Here is a 24,461-nt window from a genome sequence, read left to right on the forward strand (position 1 = left end):
CTAGCTCATTCTATACTCTGGTAAAGGTGATTTCAGATGTGACTAGCTCATTCTATACTCTGGTAAAGGTGCTTACTTAATAGATGGGCATTTTTTTTACTCAGATTTACATGATTTTATCCTTTCCCACTCAGAGGCAAAAGGAAAATGGCTATGTGCAAACAGCATAAAACCAGAACAGCCTGCAAGTAACTTGCAGTCTGTTCAGGTTTTATGCTGTTTGCTGCTAATAATTATCTTAGGGTTGGAAATGTAGCCTTAAACACTTGAATCTCGTAAGAAAAGTCTTAAATTAAATTGAACTTTCTAAGGGACTACAAATGCGTCTAAATATGTATCCATACAATTTTACTTGATATTGCATAATTTGTTTATATTTGTATCTTAATTTTAAATGAATTTTATTTGAATCAAAAATACTTTTTGCATTACTACTACTACATGATTGTTCCTGGAATAACACAGGGAATCCATTAAAAAGACAATCAAATTAACTATATGCATTCAGAATAATTACTTTATCACATAATAATGAATATTGCTAATTAATCTTATTAGTGTGTGATTTAAGGAAACTGTCAACTCTATTACCTCTGATGTCACATGCTTGGACAATGTTACAGTTATCGAGAAATGCCAGCCACAGACCAATATCTTTCCTTTGAGTAAAAAATATCAATAGCAGAATCTGAACTGCATTAGGCATGCATGACGTACACATTGACGCAGAAAGAGGCACACTACCAAACAAGATTTACCCAAGTTTGTAGAAAATATGTAGAAAATAAGCCAATGTCATAGACAGACGAATTACTGTTGTACCGAAAACATATACATACAAAATACATTTAACTCTTGCCAGAATGGCTTACGATGTTGCCACAAAGTGCACTGTGTGTAGAAAGACTTGGTGGTAACTTCAGTCAGTCACAGGAAACATTAGCCATGCAGTTTTACACTTTGATACATGTATCATTACCCCTTTCCCACTCAGAAGCAAGGTGAAAATGGCTATGTGCAAAACAGCATAAAACCCTAACAGCCTGTGAGTAACTCGCAGTCTGTTCAGGTTTTATGCTGCTTGCTGCTCATCAGTATCTAATAGTTGAATTTAATGAAGCCTTTAAAAGTTGAATCAAGTAAGAAAGGTCTTTAATTCAATTTAACTTTCTAGGGACTACAAATGCGTGAAAATACATATCTTAGTGGTAAAGAGTTACGAACATGGCTACATTGGTTCATTAGCATGGACAAAGAGAATTAAGTGTTTTTTCTACACAAAATTTGGGGCCTGTAGGGGGACCCATTCACAATGGAAAATGTATATATTTTTCACAAATGGGATTAAAAAAAAAACCATTGAAAGGTTAAATAAAATGTATATAAAAATTTACAGATAAATCTCCACATTGAGTTCATCTCCCATCCAGCTACAAATAAATCTCCACATTGAGTTCATCTCCCATCTAGCTACAAATAAATCTCAATATAAGTTCATCCCCCATCCAGCTACAAATAAATCTCAACATTGAGTTCATCTCCCATCTACATGTAGCTACAAATAAATCTCAACATTGAGTTCATCTCCCATCCAGCTACAAATAAATCTCAACATTGAGTTCATCTCCCATCTACATGTAGCTACAAATAAATCTCAGCATTGAGTTCATCTCCCATCTAGCTACAAATAAATCTCAACATTGAGTTCATCTCCCATCTAGCTACAAATAAATCTCAACATTGAGTTCATCTCCCATCCAGCTACAAATAAATCTCAACATTGAGTTCATCTCCCATCCAGCTACAAATAAATCTCCACATTGAGTTCATCTCCCATCCAGCAATATAAATCTCCACATTGAGTTCATATCCCATCCAGCTACAAATAAATCTCAACATTGAGTTCATCTCCCATCCAGCTCTATAAGTTAAACCTTAGACAATTTGTTCACATTATTTTTATTCTCGATTTTTAAGCATTTGTTAATAAAAAAAGCAGCCACAATAGTGTCCCAATTTAAACCAAAACTATGCAATTTTCCCAATCCAAAGGGAACAAGTCCCATTCCCAAAATGGTGAAAAAAAACACTGGCATCAAAGTTACTTTACATAATTTTGAGTACAATCATTATAAACTATGTAATTATTTCATTTCAAGACATTTAAAATTTAAGTTTTATTTGTTTTATTTTAAACTTATTGTATGCAGTCAATAATCAACAACACATTTATATTGAAATTTTTTTTGAATCATATCTAAACAAGAGGACCGCATAACGGGTGCCACGCTCGGCTGCGGGTGCAGTTTTTAATAAATGAAAGCTTGTCAGAATATTTTTTTTTTTTTAGAGGTTACATTGACCTTGACCTTTGACCAAGTGACCCAAAAATGGGTGTGGCATGAAGAACTCATTAAGATGCAGCTACATATTTAGTTTCAAAGTTGTAGGTTGAAGCACTTTGATTTTAGAGCAAATGTTCAAAACCTTGACAAAATGTTAAGGTTTTAGCATGACGCTGACTGCAGATGACGGACACGACGAGCTGGCTATGACAACACCTCGGGTTTTCTCCGAAAACAGCCGAGCTAAAAACATAAGGTTGATAATATATTGATAATAAGTTTTCTCGATTTGAAACAATCCCAAGGATTCCCCAGCAACATCTGTATCATTTAAACAGCTTTAAAATACTGCAAAAACAGAGAAGAAACAATCAGTCCCAATATTTGTTTTGTTTATAAGTACCGGTGAATGTACTACTAAACTATTCACACAAGTACATGTAAAATCTTGCACATCTCCCTGTTAAATGCTTCAGAATAGTGGAGGAAAAGCTTGCCAAAATGAAAGGTCCGCAAAACATGTTTACATGTTATCAGTTTGTAATAAATGTTTTGGAAATTCCTGGTAATGCTTTTTTTTCCAAATGAACCATGCTCTGTGAATAGGGGGTTAAATGCATGTGCATACATTGTCGTCCCAGATAAGGCTGCGCAGTCCGCACAGGCTAATTAGGGACGACACTTTCTGCTTTTATGATATTTTTTGTTTAAAGAAAGTCTCTTCTAAGCTAAAATCAAGTTGAGGCGTAAAGTGTCATACCTGATTAGCCTGTGCAGACTGCACAGGCTAATCTGGGACAACACTTTACGCACATGCATTAAACCCCTATTTCACAGAGCGCGGCCCAAATGTGACAAAGTCTACATGCAGACTCAGTGAAAACATTTATTTTGCATCTGGATGCCTCATACATACAATACAACTCAACAACAATTGATCACAAATTTAATGAGTTAAAAATTTTAAGCAAGACATTTTCCCCAATAAATTCACAGATAATATATCAACCAGAAGTGAACTATTTGCACTAATTAAATATGCATACAAAGCTTTCATTCTGCCTACATTATAATAAATTTGTAAATTTGATGAAACAAATTGCAATAATTCATACATTTTATTAATGATTGTTTTATCAATATTCCAATTTATGGTTTTTAAGTGTTAGCAATTACTCAAATATTTGAATTGATAATTTCTTAAACATCCCTCTGTAAAAACTAACAAATGGTAACTCACTTTCAAATCCTGGTAAAAGTTTAATCCTGGCACCATCAATAACATTGTAGTGGTTCAATTTTATAGATAAGAACTCGGCCAATGAACAATGATTAATAACAACTCATTGGAACAGACAGGAACAGACAGGAACAGACAGGTTCTCGGAATTTATTTGAGCCCAGCTCTGTGAAAAGGGGGTTTAATGCATGTGCGTAAAGTGTCCTGCCAGATTAGCCTGTGTCAGTCTGCACAGGCTAATCAGGGACGACACTTTTCATTTTAACTGGATCTTTGCTATGGAGAAACTTTCTTTAAACAGAAAATAGAAAACAAGAGGGCCTGAAAGGCCCAAAGTCGCTCACCTGAGATAACAAGATATTATTGGGACAAATCTTATAACCAAGTTTCTCGAAGATCGCAAAATAAATGTGGCCTCTAGAGTGTTAACAAGGTTTTACTATAGCCATATAAAGAAAAATGCCCAGCCCCCTGGCAGCCATGTTTTTCAACCAACCGGCATCATTTTTGAACTCATCCAAAATATTATCGGGATGAATCTTCTAACCAAGTTTCATGAAGATCAGACAATACATGCGGCCTCTAGAGTGTTAACAAGATTTTACTATAGCCATAAAAGGAAAAAATGCCCCTCCCCTTGGCAGCCATGTTTTTCAAGCAAACGTAACCATTTTAGAACTCATCCAAGATATCATTGAAACCAATCTTCCGAATACATTTCATGAAGATTGGACAATAAATAAGGCCTCTAGAGAGTGAACAAGGCAAATGTTGACGTCGCACAACGAACAACGCACGACGGATGACGGACAAAAGGGGATCACAAAAGCTCACCATGAGCACGTTGTGCTCAGGTGAGCTAAAAACAGAAGCGGAAAATGTTGTTCGTGTGAAGTGTGTTGTGTACCTTGAGGTCTCTGTGCACAACGTGATTCTTATGGCAATACTCGACGGCATTCAATATCTGCCAGAACTTCTTCCGTGCCTCGCTCTCGGTCATGCGGCCATGCTGCGCTATGTAGTCTGAAAATACAGAGACAGCCCTCTTAGACTGGTCATATGAACATGCCTGGCTATGTAGTCTGAAAGTGCAGAGACAGCCCTCTTAGACTGGTCATATGAACAAGCCTGGCTATGTAGTCTGAAAGTACAGAGGTAGTCCACTTAGACTGGTCATATGAACATGCCTGGCTATGTAGTCTGAAAGTACAGAGGTAGTCCACTTAGACTGGTCATATGAACATGTCTGGCTATGTAGTCTGAAAGTACAGAGACAGTCCTCTTAGACTGGTCATATGAACATGCCTGGCTATGTAGTCTGAAAGTACAGAGACAGTCCTCTTAGACTGGTCATATGAACATGCCTGGCTATGTAGTCTGAAAGTACAGAGACAGTCCACTTAGACTGGTCATATGAACATGCCTGGCTATGTAGTCTGAAAGTACAGAGACAGTCCTCTTAGACTGGTCATATGAACATGCATGGCTATGTAGTCTGAAAGTACAGAGACAGTCCTCTTAGACTGGTCATATGAACATGCCTGGCTATGTAGTCTGAAAGTACAGAGACAGTCCTCTTAGACTGGTCATATGAACATGCCTGGCTATGTAGTCTGAAAGTACAGAGACAGTCCACTTAGACTGGTCATATAAACATGCCTGGCTATGTAGTCTGAAAGTACAGAGACAGTCCTCTTAGACTGGTCATATGAACATGCATGGCTATGTAGTCTGAAAGTACAGAGACAGTCTACTTAGACTGGTCATATGAACATGCCTGGCTATGTAGTCTGAAAGTACAGAGGTAGTCCTCTTAGACTGGTTATATGAACATGCCTGGCTATGTAGTCTGAAAGTACAGAGACAGTCCTCTTAGACTGGTCATATGAACATGCCTGGCTATGTAGTCTGAAAGTACAGAGACAGTCCTCTTAGACTGGTCATATGAACATGCATGGCTATGTAGTCTGAAAGTACAGAGACAGTCCTCTTAGACTGGTCATATGAACATGCCTGGCTATGTAGTCTGAAAGTACAGAGACAGTCCTCTTAGACTGGTCATATGAACATGCCTGGCTATGTAGTCTGAAAGTACAGAGACAGTCCTCTTAGACTGGTCATATGAACATGCCTGGCTATGTAGTCTGAAAGTACAGAGACAGTCCTCTTAGACTGGTCAAGCTGCCATGCTGCGCTATGTAGTCTGAAAGTACAGAGACAGTCCTCTTAGACTGGTCATGTGAACATGCCTGGCTATGTAGTCTGAAAGTACAGAGACAGTCCTCTTAGACTGGTCAAGCGGCCATGCTGCGCTATGTAGTCTGAAAGTACAGAGACAGTCCTCTTAGACTGGTCATGTGAACATGCCTGGCTATGTAGTCTGAAAGTACAGAGACAGTCCTCTTAGACTGGTCAAGCTGCCATGCTGCGCTATGTAGTCTGAAAGTACAGAGACAGTCCTCTTAGACTGGTCAAGCTGCCATGCTGCGCTATGTAGTCTGAAAGTACAGAGACAGTCCTCTTAGACTGGTCATATGAACATGCCTGGCTATGTAGTCTGAAAGTACAGAGACAGTCCTCTTAGACTGGTCATGTGAACATGCCTGGCTATGTAGTCTGAAAGTACAGAGACAGTCCTCTTAGACTGGTCAAGCGGCCATGCTGCGCTATGTCAGGGTTTTTCTGCCTATTTTGGGAAAAGGAGTCTGACCAAATTGGGAATTTTTTATCGACAAAATTGACAATTTTGGGATTTTTTGCTTCGATGAAACAGCTCATTTGGGAAAAAATTGTGAATATATCATGCTTAAATAATTTAGTAGTTTAACAAATTAATTTGTTTTTATTTGTTATTTTGTCTTCTTTATATAAACAGATGCATTATATTGGGCATGTTCAACGTGTTTTCAAGTACTGCAGTTTTGTTTTTCAGTTACAGTTACACTCTGAGATAAGAACTGAACAGTCAAAACCTTATAGCAGATATTTTTGACCAAAACAAACACTGGTTAGTCACACAAGTTATAAGACACTTCATTCTTAAAAAAAAAAAAAAAAAAAAAAAAAATTTTTTTTTTTTTGATTTTTTTTAATGATTTCGGATTGGGATCGGGTCCGTTCGCTTTGAGAGTGCCTCCGTTTTCCGGAGGTGCAGACAGTGCTGAAAAACCCCTGTATGTAGTCTGAAAGTACAGAGACTGTTCACTTAAAACTGGAAATATGCCTGTCCATGTAGTCTGAAAATACAGAGACAATCCACTTAGACTGGAAATATGCCTGGCTATAGTCTGAAAATACAGAGGCAGTTCTTGTAGACAAACCAACACACTTAGACTGGAAATATGCCTGGCTATAGTCTGAAAATACAGAGGCAGTTCTTGTAGACAAACCAACACACTAGACTGGAAATATGCCTGGCTATGTAGTCTGAAAATACAGAGGCAGTTCTTGTAGACAAACCAACACACTAGACTGGAAATATGCCTGGCTATAGTCTGAAAATACAGAAGCAGTTCTTGTAGACAAACCAACACACTAGACTGGAAATATGCCTGGCTATAGTCTGAAAATACAGAGGCAGTTCTTGTAGACAAACCAACACACTTAGACTGGAAATATGCCTGGCTATAGTCTGAAAATACAGAGGCAGTTCTTGTAGACAAACCAACACACTTAGACTGGAAATATGCCTGGCTATAGACTGAAAATACAGAGGCAGTTCTTGTAGACAAACCAACACACTAGACTGAAAATATGCCTGGCTATGTAGTCTGAAAATACAGAGGCAGTTCTTGTAGACAAACCAACACACTAGACTGGAAATATGCCTGGCTATAGTCTGAAAATACAGAGGCAGTTCTTGTAGACAAACCAACACACTTAGACTGGAAATATGCCTGGCTATAGTCTGAAAATACAGAGGCAGTTCTTGTAGACAAACCAACACACTAGACTGGAAATATGCCTGGCTATAGTCTGAAAATACAGAGGCAGTTCTTGTAGACAAACCAACACACTTATTGACTGGAAATATGCCTGGCTATGTAGTCTGAAAATACAGAGGCAGTTCTTGTAGACAAACCAACACACTAGACTGGAAATATGCCTGGCTATAGTCTGAAAATACAGAGGCAGTTCTTGTAGACAAACCAACACACTTAGACTGGAAATATGCCTGGCTATAGTCTGAAAATACAGAGGCAGTTATTGTAGACAAACCAACACACTAGACTGGAAATATGCCTGGCTATGTAGTCTGAAAATACAGAGACAATCCACTTAGACTGGAAATATGCCTGGCTATAGTCTGAAAATACAGAGGCAGTTCTTGTAGACAAACCAACACACTTAGACTGGAAATATGCCTGGCTTTGTAGTCTGAAAATACAGAGGCAGTTCTTGTAGACAACCCAACACACTTAGACTGGAAATATGCCTGGCTATGTAGTCTGAAAATACAGAGGCAGTTCTTGTAGACAAACCAACACACTAGACTGGAAATATGCCTGGCTATAGTCTGAAAATACAGAGGCAGTTCTTGTAGACAAACCAACACACTAGACTGGAAATATGCCTGGCTATAGTCTGAAAATACAGAGGCAGTTCTTGTAGACAAACCAACACACTTAGACTGGAAATATGCCTGGCTATAGTCTGAAAATACAGAGGCAGTTCTTGTAGACAAACCAACACACTAGACTGGAAATATGCCTGGCTATAGTCTGAAAATACAGAGGCAGTTCTTGTAGACAAACCAACACACTTAGACTGGAAATATGCCTGGCTATGTAGTCTGAAAATACAGAGGCAGTTCTTGTAGACAAACCAACACACTAGACTGGAAATATGCCTGGCTATAGTCTGAAAATACAGAGGCAGTTATTGTAGACAAACCAACACACTAGACTGGAAATATGCCTGGCTATAGTCTGAAAATACAGAGGCAGTTCTTGTAGACAAACCAACACACTAGACTGGAAATATGCCTGGCTATAGTCTGAAAATACAGAGGCAGTTCTTGTAGACAAACCAACACACTAGACTGGAAATATGCCTGGCTATAGTCTGAAAATACAGAGGCAGTTCTTGTAGACAAACCAACACACTTAGACTGGAAATATGAACATGCCTGGTTATGTAGTCTGAAAATACCAAAGCAAGGACTGTCTAAAATCCTTTGACGAATAATCTGTAGAAAAATTATTTTTTTATCATAATGCCCAACAGTGATCTTAAAACCAAGAACTCTTTATAACCATTCTTTCATCATTTTTACAGTACAGTAGAAACTCTCTAAACAACCACCCTATCATGACCAAATGCTTCAAAATACGTATCTTAGAGGTAAAGGGTTATACCATTTTCATACAAACATTTTAATGTGAGCATATTTGTGTTGCTCCTATCAAAATAAGATGGCTATTTATGTAATGAGTAAAACCAATTGTGTCTTCTTTAACTATGTTAGGGTACCTTACTTAAACTTTTCCTGTTCTTTTAAAATTGTTAAACATTAACAAAACTTGGTTAAGCCAATAGAAAGGTTTATGATTCTGTCAAGGATATTGTGGAGTAACAAACATTTCAGAAACAAAAGGGATTTGCACCATGGCTTGTTTCATTAAAAAAACTCAGATATTTTTTTTTTCAAAAATCACAGCATTGTGTTAATTCCCACATTAAAATAGCATTTATCTTCTTGCTAAGTTTATTAAGAATGATAAAAACAAAGTTATACACTGCAGATACACTGTATCATATAAAGCCGTACAGAAATAATTGCCCTTTATGGTGTTCCAAGACCTCACACCAGGTTTGATAATTGATTTTAGATCTTTTTCTATGTTTTATAATCCTGGATTAGTCATCTTATTATAATTCTCTTTTAAATGTCAAAGAAAATGTCAAATATTAAACAAACAGCTGAAAACATATAAAATAAACACCAGATACCATTAGAACCATTGTTTATTTCAGACAGGACACATCTTCTTGCAAATGTTATAGTGCAGTGTTTTTTTTTCACCATTTTGAGAATGGGTTCAAAAATTGGGAAATCCATGTTGTTGCTGTTTTGCCAGAAAAATGCTTCAAATTGAGAAGTGTTTTCAGCATTATATTTGACTACTGTTGAACTTATATGGCTGGATGAGAGATGGGAAAAAAAGTTTTTTTTTGTTTTTTTTTTTCCGGAAAACTTCAATTGAAGGTGTGTCAATTGTCCCAAATTTAAAATCCGGAAAATTAGGCCTGGGGTCTGGGAACACAGGTCCCCATGGTCGATTGATGGCAATGCGTCTCCCCCCCATTGAGCCCTCTCTAATTGTAATATTTTATAGTATTTCTAGTTGAAATTTCTGGTGAACACTATGCAAAATATTATTAATCTGACCGTCCGCATCACCACATGTGTATTTGTCATTATAGGTTTGTTTATAATAGACGTAAAAAATAATTAAATCGGCAAAAAATGCTTCCGAAAACGATAATCCAAAAAATGAATGTGTTTTGCACATGAAATAAAATGTGCATATCATTTGAATGTCGAAAAATGAAAACCATTTACCTAGCAAATATGTAATCAATATATAATTTGGTTAACATATTGCTTTACAATATGCTATTGAACTACTTAACTTTGCTAATCGATCATGTAGAATATTTCATGATTGTGAACATGTGCAACATTTCGTTGACTTGAAAAGTAGCATACCTGAAACCGAAAAGAAGCGAAGATTTTCCGTCAGTTATCGTTCAAGTCCGTGCCCTCGGCTAGGCAATCAGAAAAAAATAAATAAAATACATGGCAAAATCGGTACCGAGCGCAAAGACATTGAAGCTTTAACAAATATATAAATTTCATTCTCGATTGATCGCGATTTCAAACGAATTTTCCCCTACCCCACCCCCCTCCTCTTAAGAATATCTTATCGGATTTTCATTGATCTCAAAATCGACTCTGGTTGGCTGAAATCCGGATTTCCGGAATAATCCGGAAAATTGACACCCCTGAATTGGGAATTTTAGGTCCCATTTGGGAAAAATATATACTTTTTTCCACTGGGAATGGGGTCAAATACCAGACCCGACTTTTAATGAAAAAAACACTGTAGTACTGTACGTATATAACATTATGAAACTAAACCCAGATGAAATGAGTGAGTTGCAAACACAAAATTAGCATACAAGAACTTGAATAACCTGATGCAAACACTCAAGGAGTCTTAATTGAAAACTCCGCAAGAATTATGTCTAATTAAATATCATATTACAACAATAAATAATGCCTTTCAAATACAATTTGCATATGTTCAGACAGTTGTGAAAATAATTACAACAAAAACTATGATGTCGTCAATGTGTGTCTGATCTTTTGACTAATTAAAACATTTGTTGAAATAATTACATGCTTAATGACGTCAAACGACTCTCAGATTCTAGTCAATTATGCAAATGGAAAGAAAAGTACAGTATAATTGTGAGATTCATTTTGTCACTTTTTGGACAGCTTGGCTTACCACAGGATCAAAGATCCTGTCAATACCTCCATTGACATCATTGTGTTTGTGTTTGCTGTTTAGCCCTTGATTTTCATTATGACCCAATAAAGGCAGACGGTTTGTCAGTTAGGAAGAGGAGGGAGGGTATGAGAAATGTATTGATTGTATTGATGGTCTAAACAATCATATATGCGGAAGTATTCATTTGTCTTTACAGTTTAATTTCTCAGTGATCTTAAATAAGAAAGATAAACGAGGAGTTCATGGTTTGTCACTTCCCCATTAGCAATAATTATTGATTTTGTCAAACTGATAGCTGAATGCTTCAGATGGGAAAGTATTTTGAAAGTGTTTTTCCTTGTGATACTAAATACTTACCGTATAAGTGGCAGATTATTTCAGTCATCCAGTAAGAACATCAATAAATAAATAAATTTTGATCAAAATTAACTTTAAACACCTAGTGGTTATTCTCAATTTAAGTCCTCAAAAGGAAATGTTCAACAGTACATAAAACACATGCATAGAGGTATATTTGTAGTACAGTAAAAACTTTATACATCAAATTAAACAAGTTACAAAAAATACTGTAATAAAAACTTTCAAATTGTGCATATTCTAATACTTATTAAAAATATTTTACTGCAAAAAAAATGAAAGCAATATGTCAAGGGATAGTACGTAAACTTAAACATTTGCACGCTAACACTAACGCAGACGCTCACGCCGACGCCGGGGTGAGTAGGATAGCTCCACTATATATATTTCATATATAATAGTCGAGCTAATAATAAAAAGCGAAAACAAATCACTGCTATGTAGTACATGTACTTATCTATTACACGGCATTGCATTAAAATTATATATTGTTCATCTATTTATAATTACTGCTATAATTAGTCTAGTCATTTATACTACTATAATTAGTCTAGTCATTTATACTCTCATCAGATAAGGTATTGATTTCAACCTCTTTATAAAAGTTCTAGAAATATGGGAATAAAAACATCACACAAACATAACGAAAATGTAATGGAATAGGACATGTAACTCAGAGGGTCCCATTGCTTGGTTATGAATTAATCACAAGTTGGAGTGAAATTCAAGTACTTTTTGCTGATATATAATTTATTGGCAATTATTTTATTCAAGCCTTATATTTCATCACCATACTTTGGCTTAAAGCAATTAGAAGATTTCTCAATTTTTACATTTTTTTGAGGTGCAATGTCCCCTATTCGACACAGGTACTATTTCTTAAAATGATCAGTACAACAACTGCTTAAAAACAAGAAACCGTTGGAGACAGGTGATGCTCCCCAAATTTGTTTTTGTCACAATATTGCACTACATATTCAGATAAAAGGAAACGTCTTGAGGGCACAGAAGTTGGGGGGACAATAATTTTTTTATAGAAAATTTCAAAGAGCCATAACTCTGTGAAAAATCAACCAACCAGAACCCGCTGATAATATGTACATCTCCTGTTGGTAGTGAACCTTCCCATAAAGTTTCATTGAATTCTGGTCATTAGTTGCTGAGAAATAGCCCGGACAAAAATTGTGCACGGACGGACAGACAGACGCACACAGGGACAGACGAAGCGGCGACTATATGCTCCCCCAAAAATAAATTTTGGGGGAGCATAAAAAATATAATATCCTTTCGATACTATCAATTATTTTTTTCTAAGGCTTCCAATTTTGTTTTATGACTGTTCATTTCACAATACATCCATGCTTATTGCAAATGAAATTGTGTTGAAAGGTCGAGTCAGAGTTTCACAATATTTATCCAATAAATAGATCTCTTGATCCTGATATTTTAAAATCCACCCCTTGGAATGTCCTAGTATTACAAAATATATATTTCACCATGTTTGTGACATAGGGTTCTTGTATTGTGTATATAAGAGATTAGTGATTTAAATATAATGCTGATGATAAAGCATTTTTCAGTTTATTGTCAGTAAAAGTGCTTTATAATTATTAATAACATTTATGCTGGTTCAATTTTGGATGTATTCACGTTGGTGAACTATTAACGGAAACAACACTTAATCCTTCGTATTATATAGCACAGCCCATTAAGGTTAACTAACATCAAAACAAGAGCTATATTCGTAAAACACAATGCCCCCTACTGAGCCGCTTTGAAGCCATATATTTTACCTTTGACCTTGAAGGATGAACTTGACCTTTCACCACTCAAAATGTGCAGCTCCATGAGATACGCATGCATGCCAAATATGGAGTTGCTATCTTCAATATTGCAAAATTTTAATTTTGACCTTGACCTTGAAGGATGACCTTGACCTTTCACCACTCAAAATGTGCAGCTCCATGAGATACGCATGCATGCCAAATATCGAATTGCTATATTTAATATTGCAAAATTTGACCTTGAAGGATGACCTTGACCTTTCACCACTCAAAATGTGCAGCTCCATGAGATACACATGCATGCCAAATATCAAGTTGCTATCTTCAATATTGAAAAATGTTGACCTTTGACCTTGACGGATGACCTTGACCTTTCACCACTCAAAATGTGCAGCTCCATGTGATATGCACGCATGCAAAATATCGAGCAGATATCTTTAATATTGCAAACTTTGACCTTGAAGGATGACCTTGACCTTTCACCACTAAAATTGTGCAGCTCCATGAGATATGCATGCATGCCAAATATCGAGCTGCTATTTTCAATATTGCAAAATTTAACCTTTGACCTTGACTTTGAAGGATGACCTTGACCTTTCACCACTAAAAATGTGCAGCTCCATGAGATATGCATGGATGCCAAATATCAAGTTGCTATCTTCAATATTGCAAAATTTGACCTTTGACCTTGAAGGATGACCTTGACCTTTCACCACTCAAAATGTGCAGCTCCATGAGATACACATGCATGCCAAATATCAAGTTACTATCTTCAATATACGGACGGATAGACTGACTGACGAACAGACAGACGGACAGTTAAAAAACTATATGCCACCCTTCAGGGACATCAAAAAGTTATGGCGAAAGATAAAGTTTTCAGACGGACAGACAGATGCCATATATTTGACCTTTGACCTTGAAGGATGACCTTGACCTTTCAAAATGTGCAGCTCCATGAGATATGATGCATGCCAAATATCAAGTTGCTATCTTCAATATTGAAAAAGTGATGGCCAATGTTAAAGTTTTCGGAAGGACAGACAGATGCCATTTATTTGACATTTGACCTTGATGGATGACCTTGACCTTCACCCTTCACTACTCAAAATGTGCAGCTCCATGAGATACACATGCATGCCAAATATCAAGTTGCTATCTTCAATATTGAAAAAGTTATGGCCAATGTTAAAGTTTTCGGACGGACAGATGCCATAAATTTGACCTTGAAGGATGACCTTGACCTTCTTTTTTCACCACTCAAAATGTTCAGCTCCATGAAATGCACATGATTGCAAAATATCAAGTTGCTATGTTCAATATTAAAAAAGTTATGGCCATTAAAGTTTTCGGACGGAGGGACAGACTGACACACTGGCTGACTGATTGACTGACAGACAGTTCAACTGCTATATTTGTCTCAACCTTAAATCCATTAAAATTTACAGCATGAGTGCTTTAAAGAGGGAACAAATGAACGCCTCAGGAATAAAAACACAACAGTCTTGCATCATCAAAACTCGAACTTTTTACACCTGCAAAATGACGTATTAAACTTAAAAAAATTAAGCGGAATATTTTCCCAAATAATATAACTTACTGCCAAACCACAACTGTACTGTTCTGCTTATGGGAATGTAACATGGTCTTAATTAATGTTGTAAAAAATGCTCTAACAAGGTGAATACAAACTAGAACTGCAACATTCTCAAATGAGTCATTTCCTTTAAATCTTAACAAAGAAAAAAAATATCTTAAACAAAATGATTAATGACAAAGGAAATTACCATGAATTGTGTCAAGAAAACTCAGTTAACATGAAAAGTACAAGTAAATAGGATAGGAGAATAGGAATACTAAGAAAATAGTAGTATTCAAATATTGTTATCAGTTTACAAGGAAATATTATAATATTTCATAACAAATTTCTTCAAAATAAAACTTTGTTGGAAGTTAAATGAAACTATGAGCTACATGCACAGTTTAGACAAATATTTCATGCTTAATTGATTATTATTATTTAAAAAACAGAAATACTTCTTACAGTATGTAATACATGTATAACATCAAACATTGATTTTGTTCAGTAAAATGCTCAGCACCCTATCCAAGTTTGTGCCCTTTGTGCTAATTGACTATTATTATGCTATTATTATATTAGCCTCTATCTGGGAACACTTGTTTCATGCATGAGTTTACAGTGATGTACCCGATCAGTCTGCGCAGGCTAATCAGGGACGACACTTTCTGCTTTTATAGTATGTTTTGTTTAAAGAAGTCTCTATATAGCCAAAGCTATTAACGCGCAGAGTGTTGCCACTAACTAGCCTGTGTGGACTGCACAGGCTAATATGGGACAATACGTTAGGCACCCAGTTTTCCCAGATCGAGGGTCAGATGTTTATTGACTGAACCTGCACTTACCAAAGATCTCCCCATTAGGGGCATACTCCGACACAAGGTACAGCATGTTCTTTGTTTCCATCACCTGAAACAAACAAATGACAACATAGGCATGAGTGTATATCCAGGAATACATTACAAAGCTGTACTGAAAGTCTTACGCAAATTGCTATAGTCTTACACAAATTGCTATACTTTCATCAGTTTCATACATCTATAATAACAATAATAAATTAAGTTACACGATCCTCTTGAATTAAAGCCCTAAATCATTCAAAACTGGATGAGCCACTACAGACAATTATAAAGTACTTACTTTCGAATATATGATCAGCGCTCAATGTCGTCCAAGACTAGCCTGTGCACCACAAACAGGTTTATCAGGTACAATTTTAACCCCTTTTATTGCATTTTTAGCTCACCTGTTTAGTTTAAACCTATTTATTTTAGCTCGATTGCATCAAAAGCCTAAGGCTTATATAAACGCTCTCGAGTCCGTTTCCTGGGCCTAGAACCAGTACTTGGTGTCTTTTGGGGAGATCTAAAGAACGCTCCCACGGTGGGGATCGAACCCGTGACCTTCCGGTCGCTAGGCAGACACCATATCCATTACACCACGGCGACCTTATTTAGCTCACCTGAGCACAACGTGCTCATGGTGAGCTTTTGTGATCGCTTTTTGTCCGTCGTGCGTCGTCCGTTGTCAACATTTTGCCTTGTGAACACTCTAGAGGCCACATTTATTGTCTGAATCTTCATGAAATTTGGTCAGAACATTTGTCCCATTAATACCTCGACTGAGTTCAAAACTGGGTCATACTGGGTAAAAAACTAGGTCACTAGGAAAAAAAAAGAAAAACCTTGTGAACACTGTAGAAGTCACATTTGATGCCCAATCTTCATGTAACTTTGTCAAAATGTTTGTCTAAATGATATGTTGGTTGAGTTCAAAAATGGTTCCGGTCCGTTGAAAAACATGGCCGCCAGAGGGCGGGGCAGTATTCCTTATATGGCTATTGAGAAACCTTGTGAACACTCTAGAAGTCACAATTTTTGCCCAATCATCATGAACCTTTGTCAAAACATTGGTTTCATTGATATCTCGGACGAGTTCAAAAATAGTCGAGATCGGTGATAAAAACTTTGCCGCCAGGGGGCGGGGCATTTTTCCTTATATGGCTATAGTAAAACCTTGTTAACACTCTAGAGGTCACTTTTATTTTCCGATCTTCATGAAACTTGGTCTAAAGATTTGTCCTAATGATATCTTAAATGAGTTCGTAAATGGTTTCGGTTGCTTAAAAAAACATGGCCACCAGGGGGCGGGGCATTTTTCCTAATATTGCTATTTATCATGCTTTAGTGAAACCTTGTTAACACTCTAGAGGCCACATTTATTGTCCAATCATCATGAAACTTGGTCAGATGATTTGTCCCAATGATATCTTGGATGAGTTCGAAAATGGTTCCGGTTGGTGGAACAACATGGCCGCCAAGGGGGCGTGGCATTTTTCCTTATATAGCTATAGTAAAACCTTGTTAACACTCTAGAAGCCATATTTATTATACCATCATCATGAAACTTTGTCAGAAGATTTGTCCCAATGATATTTTGGACAAGTTCGAAAGTGGTTCCAGTTGCTTGAAAAACATGGCCACCAGTGGGCGGGGCATTTTTCCTTATATGGACTTATGAATCTTCATGAAACTTTGTCAGTATATTTGTTTAAATGATATCTTGGATGTGTATGAAAATGGTTCTGGTCTGTTAAAAAATGTGGCTGCTAGGGTGTTCACTAGTCATGAAAGTTGGTAAGAACATATTGTTCTAATGACATCTTGTTCTTATAAGGGATTAAGTCTCATATAAACAAACATCAAGTTCAAGGCCGATAATTAAGTCGTCCCTGATTAGCATGTTATGACTGCACAGGCTTATCTGGTACAACACTATTCACATGCAATTAGCCCCTCTTTCCCAAAGCAAGGCTCATATACATTGTATATTTCCCTGATCACAATTTACAATTCATAAACAACATATAAAATACAAAAATAATGCAGAGGTAAGCAATTCATTTTAACATATAATATTCATAATCATTTAATGAACAGTCCAAGAACTAGATATAGATAAATCTTCTTGAACAATTCATTAAATGTACATTATGATTTATGGTTGCAATTTACTCTAAAAATGCTCCAAAAACAGCTCAGAACCACTGCCTGTAAAAATGGATTCAACAAAAGTACACTGTAGTCATCTCTGAAACATTCTCATTCCAATATTTACAGAAACCTTGAATTCTTGAGCTACTGCCCAAAGTATGGAAGGGATTGTGTAAACAATTCAAAGCCATACTAAATCATCATCACTGGCTAAGACATATCTGGGGCTGTACTATTTGTACCAGTTGACCTGACTGAAACTCTGTCGGTTTCTGTGTCTGACATATGTGACAATGTGTGTGACAGACAATCAGAGTCTGTCAGAAACATTGTTTAACAGTGATTTGAAAGGTTTCAAGGTGCAGTGTTTTTTCCCAACAATTTGGAATGGGGCCTGGTTCCTTTAGATTGAGAAAATTTGCGGTGTTTGGACTACAATTGGGAAATAAGTGTGTGTTGTTGTTTTGGTAAAAAATGCTTCAAAATTGAGAAATAAAGTGTTTTCAGTATTATATTTACTAGGGTTGAACTTATATAGCTGGTTGGAAAATGAACAAAATGTTGAGAGCTAAAAAAAAGCTTAGTGTTTTTTTTTGTGCAATCTTCAATGGGGAATTTTTAGGTTCCATTTGGGAAAAATATAATTATACATTTCTGAACTTTTTTCCGTTGGGATTCAATGGGACCAGAGACCGGACCCAATTTTGAACGAAAAAAACACATTCAGGTGTCTGGTCATGATTTTCATCAATGAAGTTAAAAGCATTTCATTTTCAAATTCATTGCTTTCCTATCTGTTTACTTACACCAGAAACCAATATTATAGACAGCAGTGTTGTTTGCCTCCCTCACACTGCTAATGGGTTCAGTGCAGGAAACAAGAATCTAGCCCAGGAGACTGTTCATTCAGATATAATGCTCCAACAGACAGGTATAGATACCATGCTGTCTTTTACTGAGAAAATAATCTTCCCTGATCTGTTTTTGTCATTCAGGTATCTATTTCTGTCGATGAGGCCAGGCAAAATTATTGCAAGTGTATTCATTGCTCTAAATAGAGTGGAAATTAGAGAAAATTTAGATCAAGAAAGGTTCAGAAACGATAGAAACCATACAGAGTACTGTCCCTTGAAATCTCTAAAAATTCTATAACTCAGTTTATTCAATACCTTTTTTGACATTATAGATTTTAAGTGTCACAGAATTATAATTGCCATTTGCTTATAAAATACACAAATATTCAAAATTTCTTGGAAAGTCAACAGAAGGAGCCAACAAGGAACAGAGCACAGCCATTTTAAACCAAATCGACATGAATAATCAGACCATCAGTAGCCTGTTGATATCTGGGTGTGTCTTTTAACCCTTTTACATTTAGATTCGTCTTTTGACGCAAAACCTGTTTTACTAGATTCAAATTTTAAAGGCTTCATTTTCAACCCTTGGATACTGATGAGTAGCAAACAGCATAAAACCTGAACAGACTGCAAATTACTTACAGGCTGTTCTGGTTTAATGCTGTTTGCACATAGCCATTTTCACTTTGTTTATGTGTGTACTGTCTTTTAAATGCCTCAGTTGTAACAAAAAAAGGGATATATTTCATTATTAACATGTAATATAATAAGATCATATTTCATTTACAAAGTACGTTCAGAAGTTTGATAAGTAACAACAGCAGAGACGATTAAGGAATTTAAGCGTGTACAAATAAACTTTTAGGATGTGTACAATATTGTATTTCCTATAGTTACTATAAATTGAATTGAAATGAGGTTACACGTTCCTCATTTAAAACCATAAAAAAATACAAGTACAGGACTTTTTTATTTGCACGCTATCACATTTCGTGTTTATGTACAAAATTGAAGGGCATTTAAATTACCGCGAAACATAAGAATTTAAATACTACAAATAAATGTTTAAGGGCATCTGCACATTATACACAGCAAAAGGTACATGCAAAAAAATAAAATAAAAGGTAAATAACTGAGAGGGTAAAAATCCCCAAATTATCACCATTAATACCTCCCTACAACAACTATCCAACAGTTGTAATCATTTTGTCAATACCAGTGTTAATGAATACCCTGTCATGTCCCGTCATAACAAGTGGCTGCCATAATCTAGTCATCTCTGATAACAATATGTCAATGACATGCCACTATTTTTTTACAACCTTAGGTGAAACAAATAAATCTGTAAACATATATTTTTATGTATCCGAGTGTTTCTGTTTTCATTGTTGCCTGTTTACCTTTATCCCCTATATTTTATGGTATACTTTCACCTTCAAATGTCTGTCATAAAATCATGTAAACATGCCATATCTTTTTTCTTTTTTACCTATCTTCTGAAATAATATGAGATACCTTCATTGCTTCTTGTCTAACCTTTTCATTTGATCGTCAAAACAAACATGTGAATAATAAGAATTTTCCACAGTTAATGGTGTAAAATCTAAAGATCAACAAAAAAACAACAGTCAACACCTAAGTGTGAAGACAAATATTATCATGTAAATCAAGAAAACAAAACCCAAGGTGTGAATATTGCAATATAAACTTAGAAGCAATGTCACACAATAACTTTAAATAAACAAAAAGGAATTACATAATGATATACCATCAGTCATCAGTTGTATAAGAACAGGTGGATCTAAGGATAATCAAGCCACTTTAAGGAAGTAAACAGAGTTCCGTGAGCTATTAACATGTTCAATCTTCAAGGGGGTCTGTTTTTATCATAATTCATAGCTCTAGCTGTGATCTATGCCTCTTCAGGTATTGACTCTCTGACGTCACCGCTGATTATCTGTAATATCTTAGTGTACTGTAACCTACATTTTATTTGAAAATCCTCGCTATCATTTCAGCATGGTTCAATACAAACATAAAGGATTTCTCATTAAAAAAATCACAAGTAAATTTAGTGCATTCAAAAGGCAAAAACAGAATTCATTCAGAAATCAATGATTACCACTTCAGTTAGATGTGGCCCATATATTGCTAACCTTTCAATCCATTGAATCATTAATGAGCCAATTGAATAAAAAATAAGATTCATCATTGAAAATTAATGTGCTTGATTTGCAGAATCGAAATACTTTTTTTTTCTAAATCACATAATTTTTATACCATTAAAATATGGTCTGACAATCCCCCATACTGCAGGTTATACACATGCATTATTTATTTATAAAATATTACTGCAATTACATGTACCAAACTTTTTTTCTTGCAAAGTATTTTATATGGAATGTCTTTATAAGTTATTTAAATTTGAAGTCATACAAATATACATTAATCATGTCATGTGCACAGTGGTATTTCACAGAACTCCATTCAGCCTCAGATTAACTGCAATTTCTAGAACTGCAATTCACAACCTGTATGGAACACGGTTACCCTTGCTGTTTACAGTGTCTTTTAATACCATGTAATATAATTGCTGTATGTTGGACCATGACAACAGTCTACAATGTCTTTTCACATCATGCAAAAACAATTTGCTATATGAATTTCCACGTAAAGTATCAAAAAGGGTTACAAAAAAGTAGCAAGAATAAATAATACATGTAGATGGTTGTAACAAGATATCTCTTAGATCAAATAATGGACGTTTATTTTGCAATATCAGACCAAAACTTTCATGCTTCTACAGAGCTGTGAAAATATAAACCAAAATTGTTTTCTTTTTCACATAAATTTAATTGCACCAATCTCCTTGTCTGCAAGCAAAAGTCCTAGTCCAAACAAAATATGTATTGCCTGTCTGTGTAATCTGGGTAAGAGACCCCCCCCCCCCCCCCCACCCCAGGATTAATGGAAACATACATGTGTGTATAAGGTTTGATAATTTTGATTGCATTAAATAGGATCAAAATATGGACCAAATTATCAAGTCCGCATTCAAAATAAATGTACTGGAACTAGTTAGTAAAGCGTCACCCACTTAACTCTATAATCCGGTCCCCATTGAAAATCATTTTACTGGAAATATGTACATAAAACATCAAACACTTAAAACACTTTCTTTTGTATCCATGCAGACTCCGGAAGCCTCCACACCTGCCAGGAAGATGATATGGTTTATTGGCAAAGCGAGGAAGCCATTGTGACAACTGCTGTTGACTTCCACCTACACTTGTTAGTCATTCATACACAGTCATGTGATCGCCCACGCAATACAAAATTCCAGACAAAATGTTTGCTTTACCACATTGATGATTGACTGTTGTAAAACTACTTAGCAAAAGGTAAAATAAATAAAGGGCACATTCTGAAAACCCGATGCATTGCTTTTACCATTTGCTGATGTGAGAGAAAGAATCTGCTGTGTTTATTTCAAGGTGTTAACTGTTTATTAGCTCTTGCCTTCATATGAAAGATAATGATCATGCAGAACACCAAAGTGCAAATTTATACAAATATATCCGGGATGTGCTCTGTGAAAAAGGCATTTAATGCATGTGCGCACAGGCTAATCAGGGATCATCCTAGCCCAAAATTTTAGGGAGAAGTGACTTCTCCTTCCAATTTTATTTGGGAGAAGTGAGCAGACCTTTGATCAAACGCGTAAAGGTACTTAAATATTAATGTTTCACAATTAATAACCATACATATATCTGAAATAAAATATGCTGAAACACTAACAAAACATTTTATTTTAAACTGCCATGATGTTATAGAGATATTGCTCTCCTAAGAACTGTAAAACATGTGTTTTATTTGGCCAAAATACACATTTCATTCATATGTAATAACTACTTAAGCCAAGAGCCTGAGGATGTAGGATAAGGGCAGAGCCCTACATGTAGCATATTGTTCTATTTTTTTAGTCTTTCTAGGTGCATTTTCTGGTTAGTACATTGTGAAATAATGTCAACCAGACCATCCGTAACACTGCATGTTTATTCGTCATTCTATAAAGAACGTCAAAAATAATTAAAATGGACAAACCATACAAAGGGCCCTTGCTACACTTAGGGGGATTGGGGCCGGGGCCCTTAGAGGGGGGAATTTCAGTCGTTTTCGGCGAAAAGGGGAAATTTACAATATCTTTTTACCAATCATTCAACACTTAATATTGCTCTATTTTAATGTAATTTACATAAATATACATTTAATCAAAGGTTTATAGCAAGATACCAGCTGGTAACATAGGTATAAAAGTAAAAAAAAAAAAAAAAAAAAAATATTTTTTCTTTTTTGGGGGGGGGGGGGAATTTTTAGGTGAAATAGGGGAAAAAAGTATACTATTTTAAGGGAGGAATGGGGCTGAATTTTGGCACCAAAAACGGCCAAACGAGGGCTCTGATACATATCCGAAAACGACTGTCCAAAAACAAGTTGATACATGTCTCTTTCACATAAAGTAAAATATGCAGTGTTTGACTGCAGAAAATGAAAACCAGTAACCTGTAACCTAGCAAATACGTGATCAATATATTATTTGGTTGACATATTGCTTTCATATATAATATTGCAGTGCTTTACTTTGCTAATAGATAGTTAAAAATTGCAAGATGGCGGACATCAGCAAGATTCATAGATTGTACGGTGTTCGGACAGTAGCGAAGAGGTTTCATCAGTTACTGCTCATGTCAGTGCCAGCCGCTTACCAATCAGAAATCAATAAATAAAAGACCAGGCAAAGTCTCAAGGAGATATGATAAACTCATAACAATAACAAAGCAAATACTATATTTTCTTAATGCTATATTTTAACCCCTTTGCGCACAATAAGTCATTGTAAAGCTGTTGGTCATTTCTCTTCGATTGTTATTGCATAAGCTCATTTTTAACCGAATTTAAATTGGCAATATATCCCAATTAATTCAGCATTATTCACCTGCAGTCTCAATATGCAAATTAGACTAACGACAGAAAGTAATGTGTACTCTTAAAAACCTTCTAAACATTTTGTGGGAGATTCTTAAACAATAAATGTTTATGTTCTATGCAGGACATAGCTTAATTACATTTGTATTTCAAGATTTGTTGTTTTGTTTTATTTGATTATACATAAATTGTTGTAACACACCATAACATTCTGAAATAACCTAAATTGTAATTCTCCCAACTGAGTGTCGCGTGCCAGTAATTCTAATTCTTAAATGACGTCATTAGCTTTTATAGGAATCTTTTATAGGAATGTTCCCACATGCTTTTTACAGCATTTTTGGATTAAACTTTTAATTTGTAAGTCTGTTTCTCTGTAAACTTGTGATAGTTGTTAAGCTCAGTACTCAAATATATTATGACTGAAATTTAGCAGTGAGATTCGGACTGTTAAGTTGTACAAAACATCAAGCATAACAATAAATGACCAACATATGAACAATGGCTGTATTGGTTCCCGGTAGCCTTGACAAATAACAAGAGCCGATTGAAAAACTGTAAACGAGGTTGGGAGCCTGGCAATCTATACATAGAAGGTTACGTCAATACACTATTGTCGGTAAGACCAGCGTGTACACAATGCCTCGACTGGAATAAACCAAGGCGACTTGCATCAGTGGTCAGAGATGCGTAGCAAATCCTGTCGCTATCAGTTGATCAGATAACCGATAAATGCACACAGTAAACAATTGCAGCATTAGTGACGGCATTGCGCACGCACGCGGCAGATTATCAAAGGA

At 35.8% G+C, this 24,461-nt stretch overlaps 1 protein-coding gene across 1 annotated transcript in view; it reads right to left on the bottom strand.

Moving 5' to 3' along the window:
• The window catches only part of LOC127859468 (serine/threonine-protein kinase SIK2-like), a 60,687-nt gene that overhangs the window by 30,431 nt on the left and 5,795 nt on the right, over nucleotides 1-24,461 (bottom strand). The window contains exons 3-4 of the mRNA XM_052396857.1: nucleotides 15,671-15,734; nucleotides 4,493-4,608 (exon numbers count right to left, since the gene is read on the bottom strand). Of these exons, the coding sequence (XP_052252817.1) occupies nucleotides 4,493-4,608; nucleotides 15,671-15,734 (180 nt within the window). The remainder of the gene's footprint in view (nucleotides 1-4,492; nucleotides 4,609-15,670; nucleotides 15,735-24,461) is intronic.

Source organism: Dreissena polymorpha, chromosome 15, assembly GCF_020536995.1.
Source record: "Dreissena polymorpha isolate Duluth1 chromosome 15, UMN_Dpol_1.0, whole genome shotgun sequence".
In the NCBI taxonomy this organism is placed as follows: Eukaryota; Metazoa; Mollusca; class Bivalvia; order Myida; family Dreissenidae; genus Dreissena; species Dreissena polymorpha.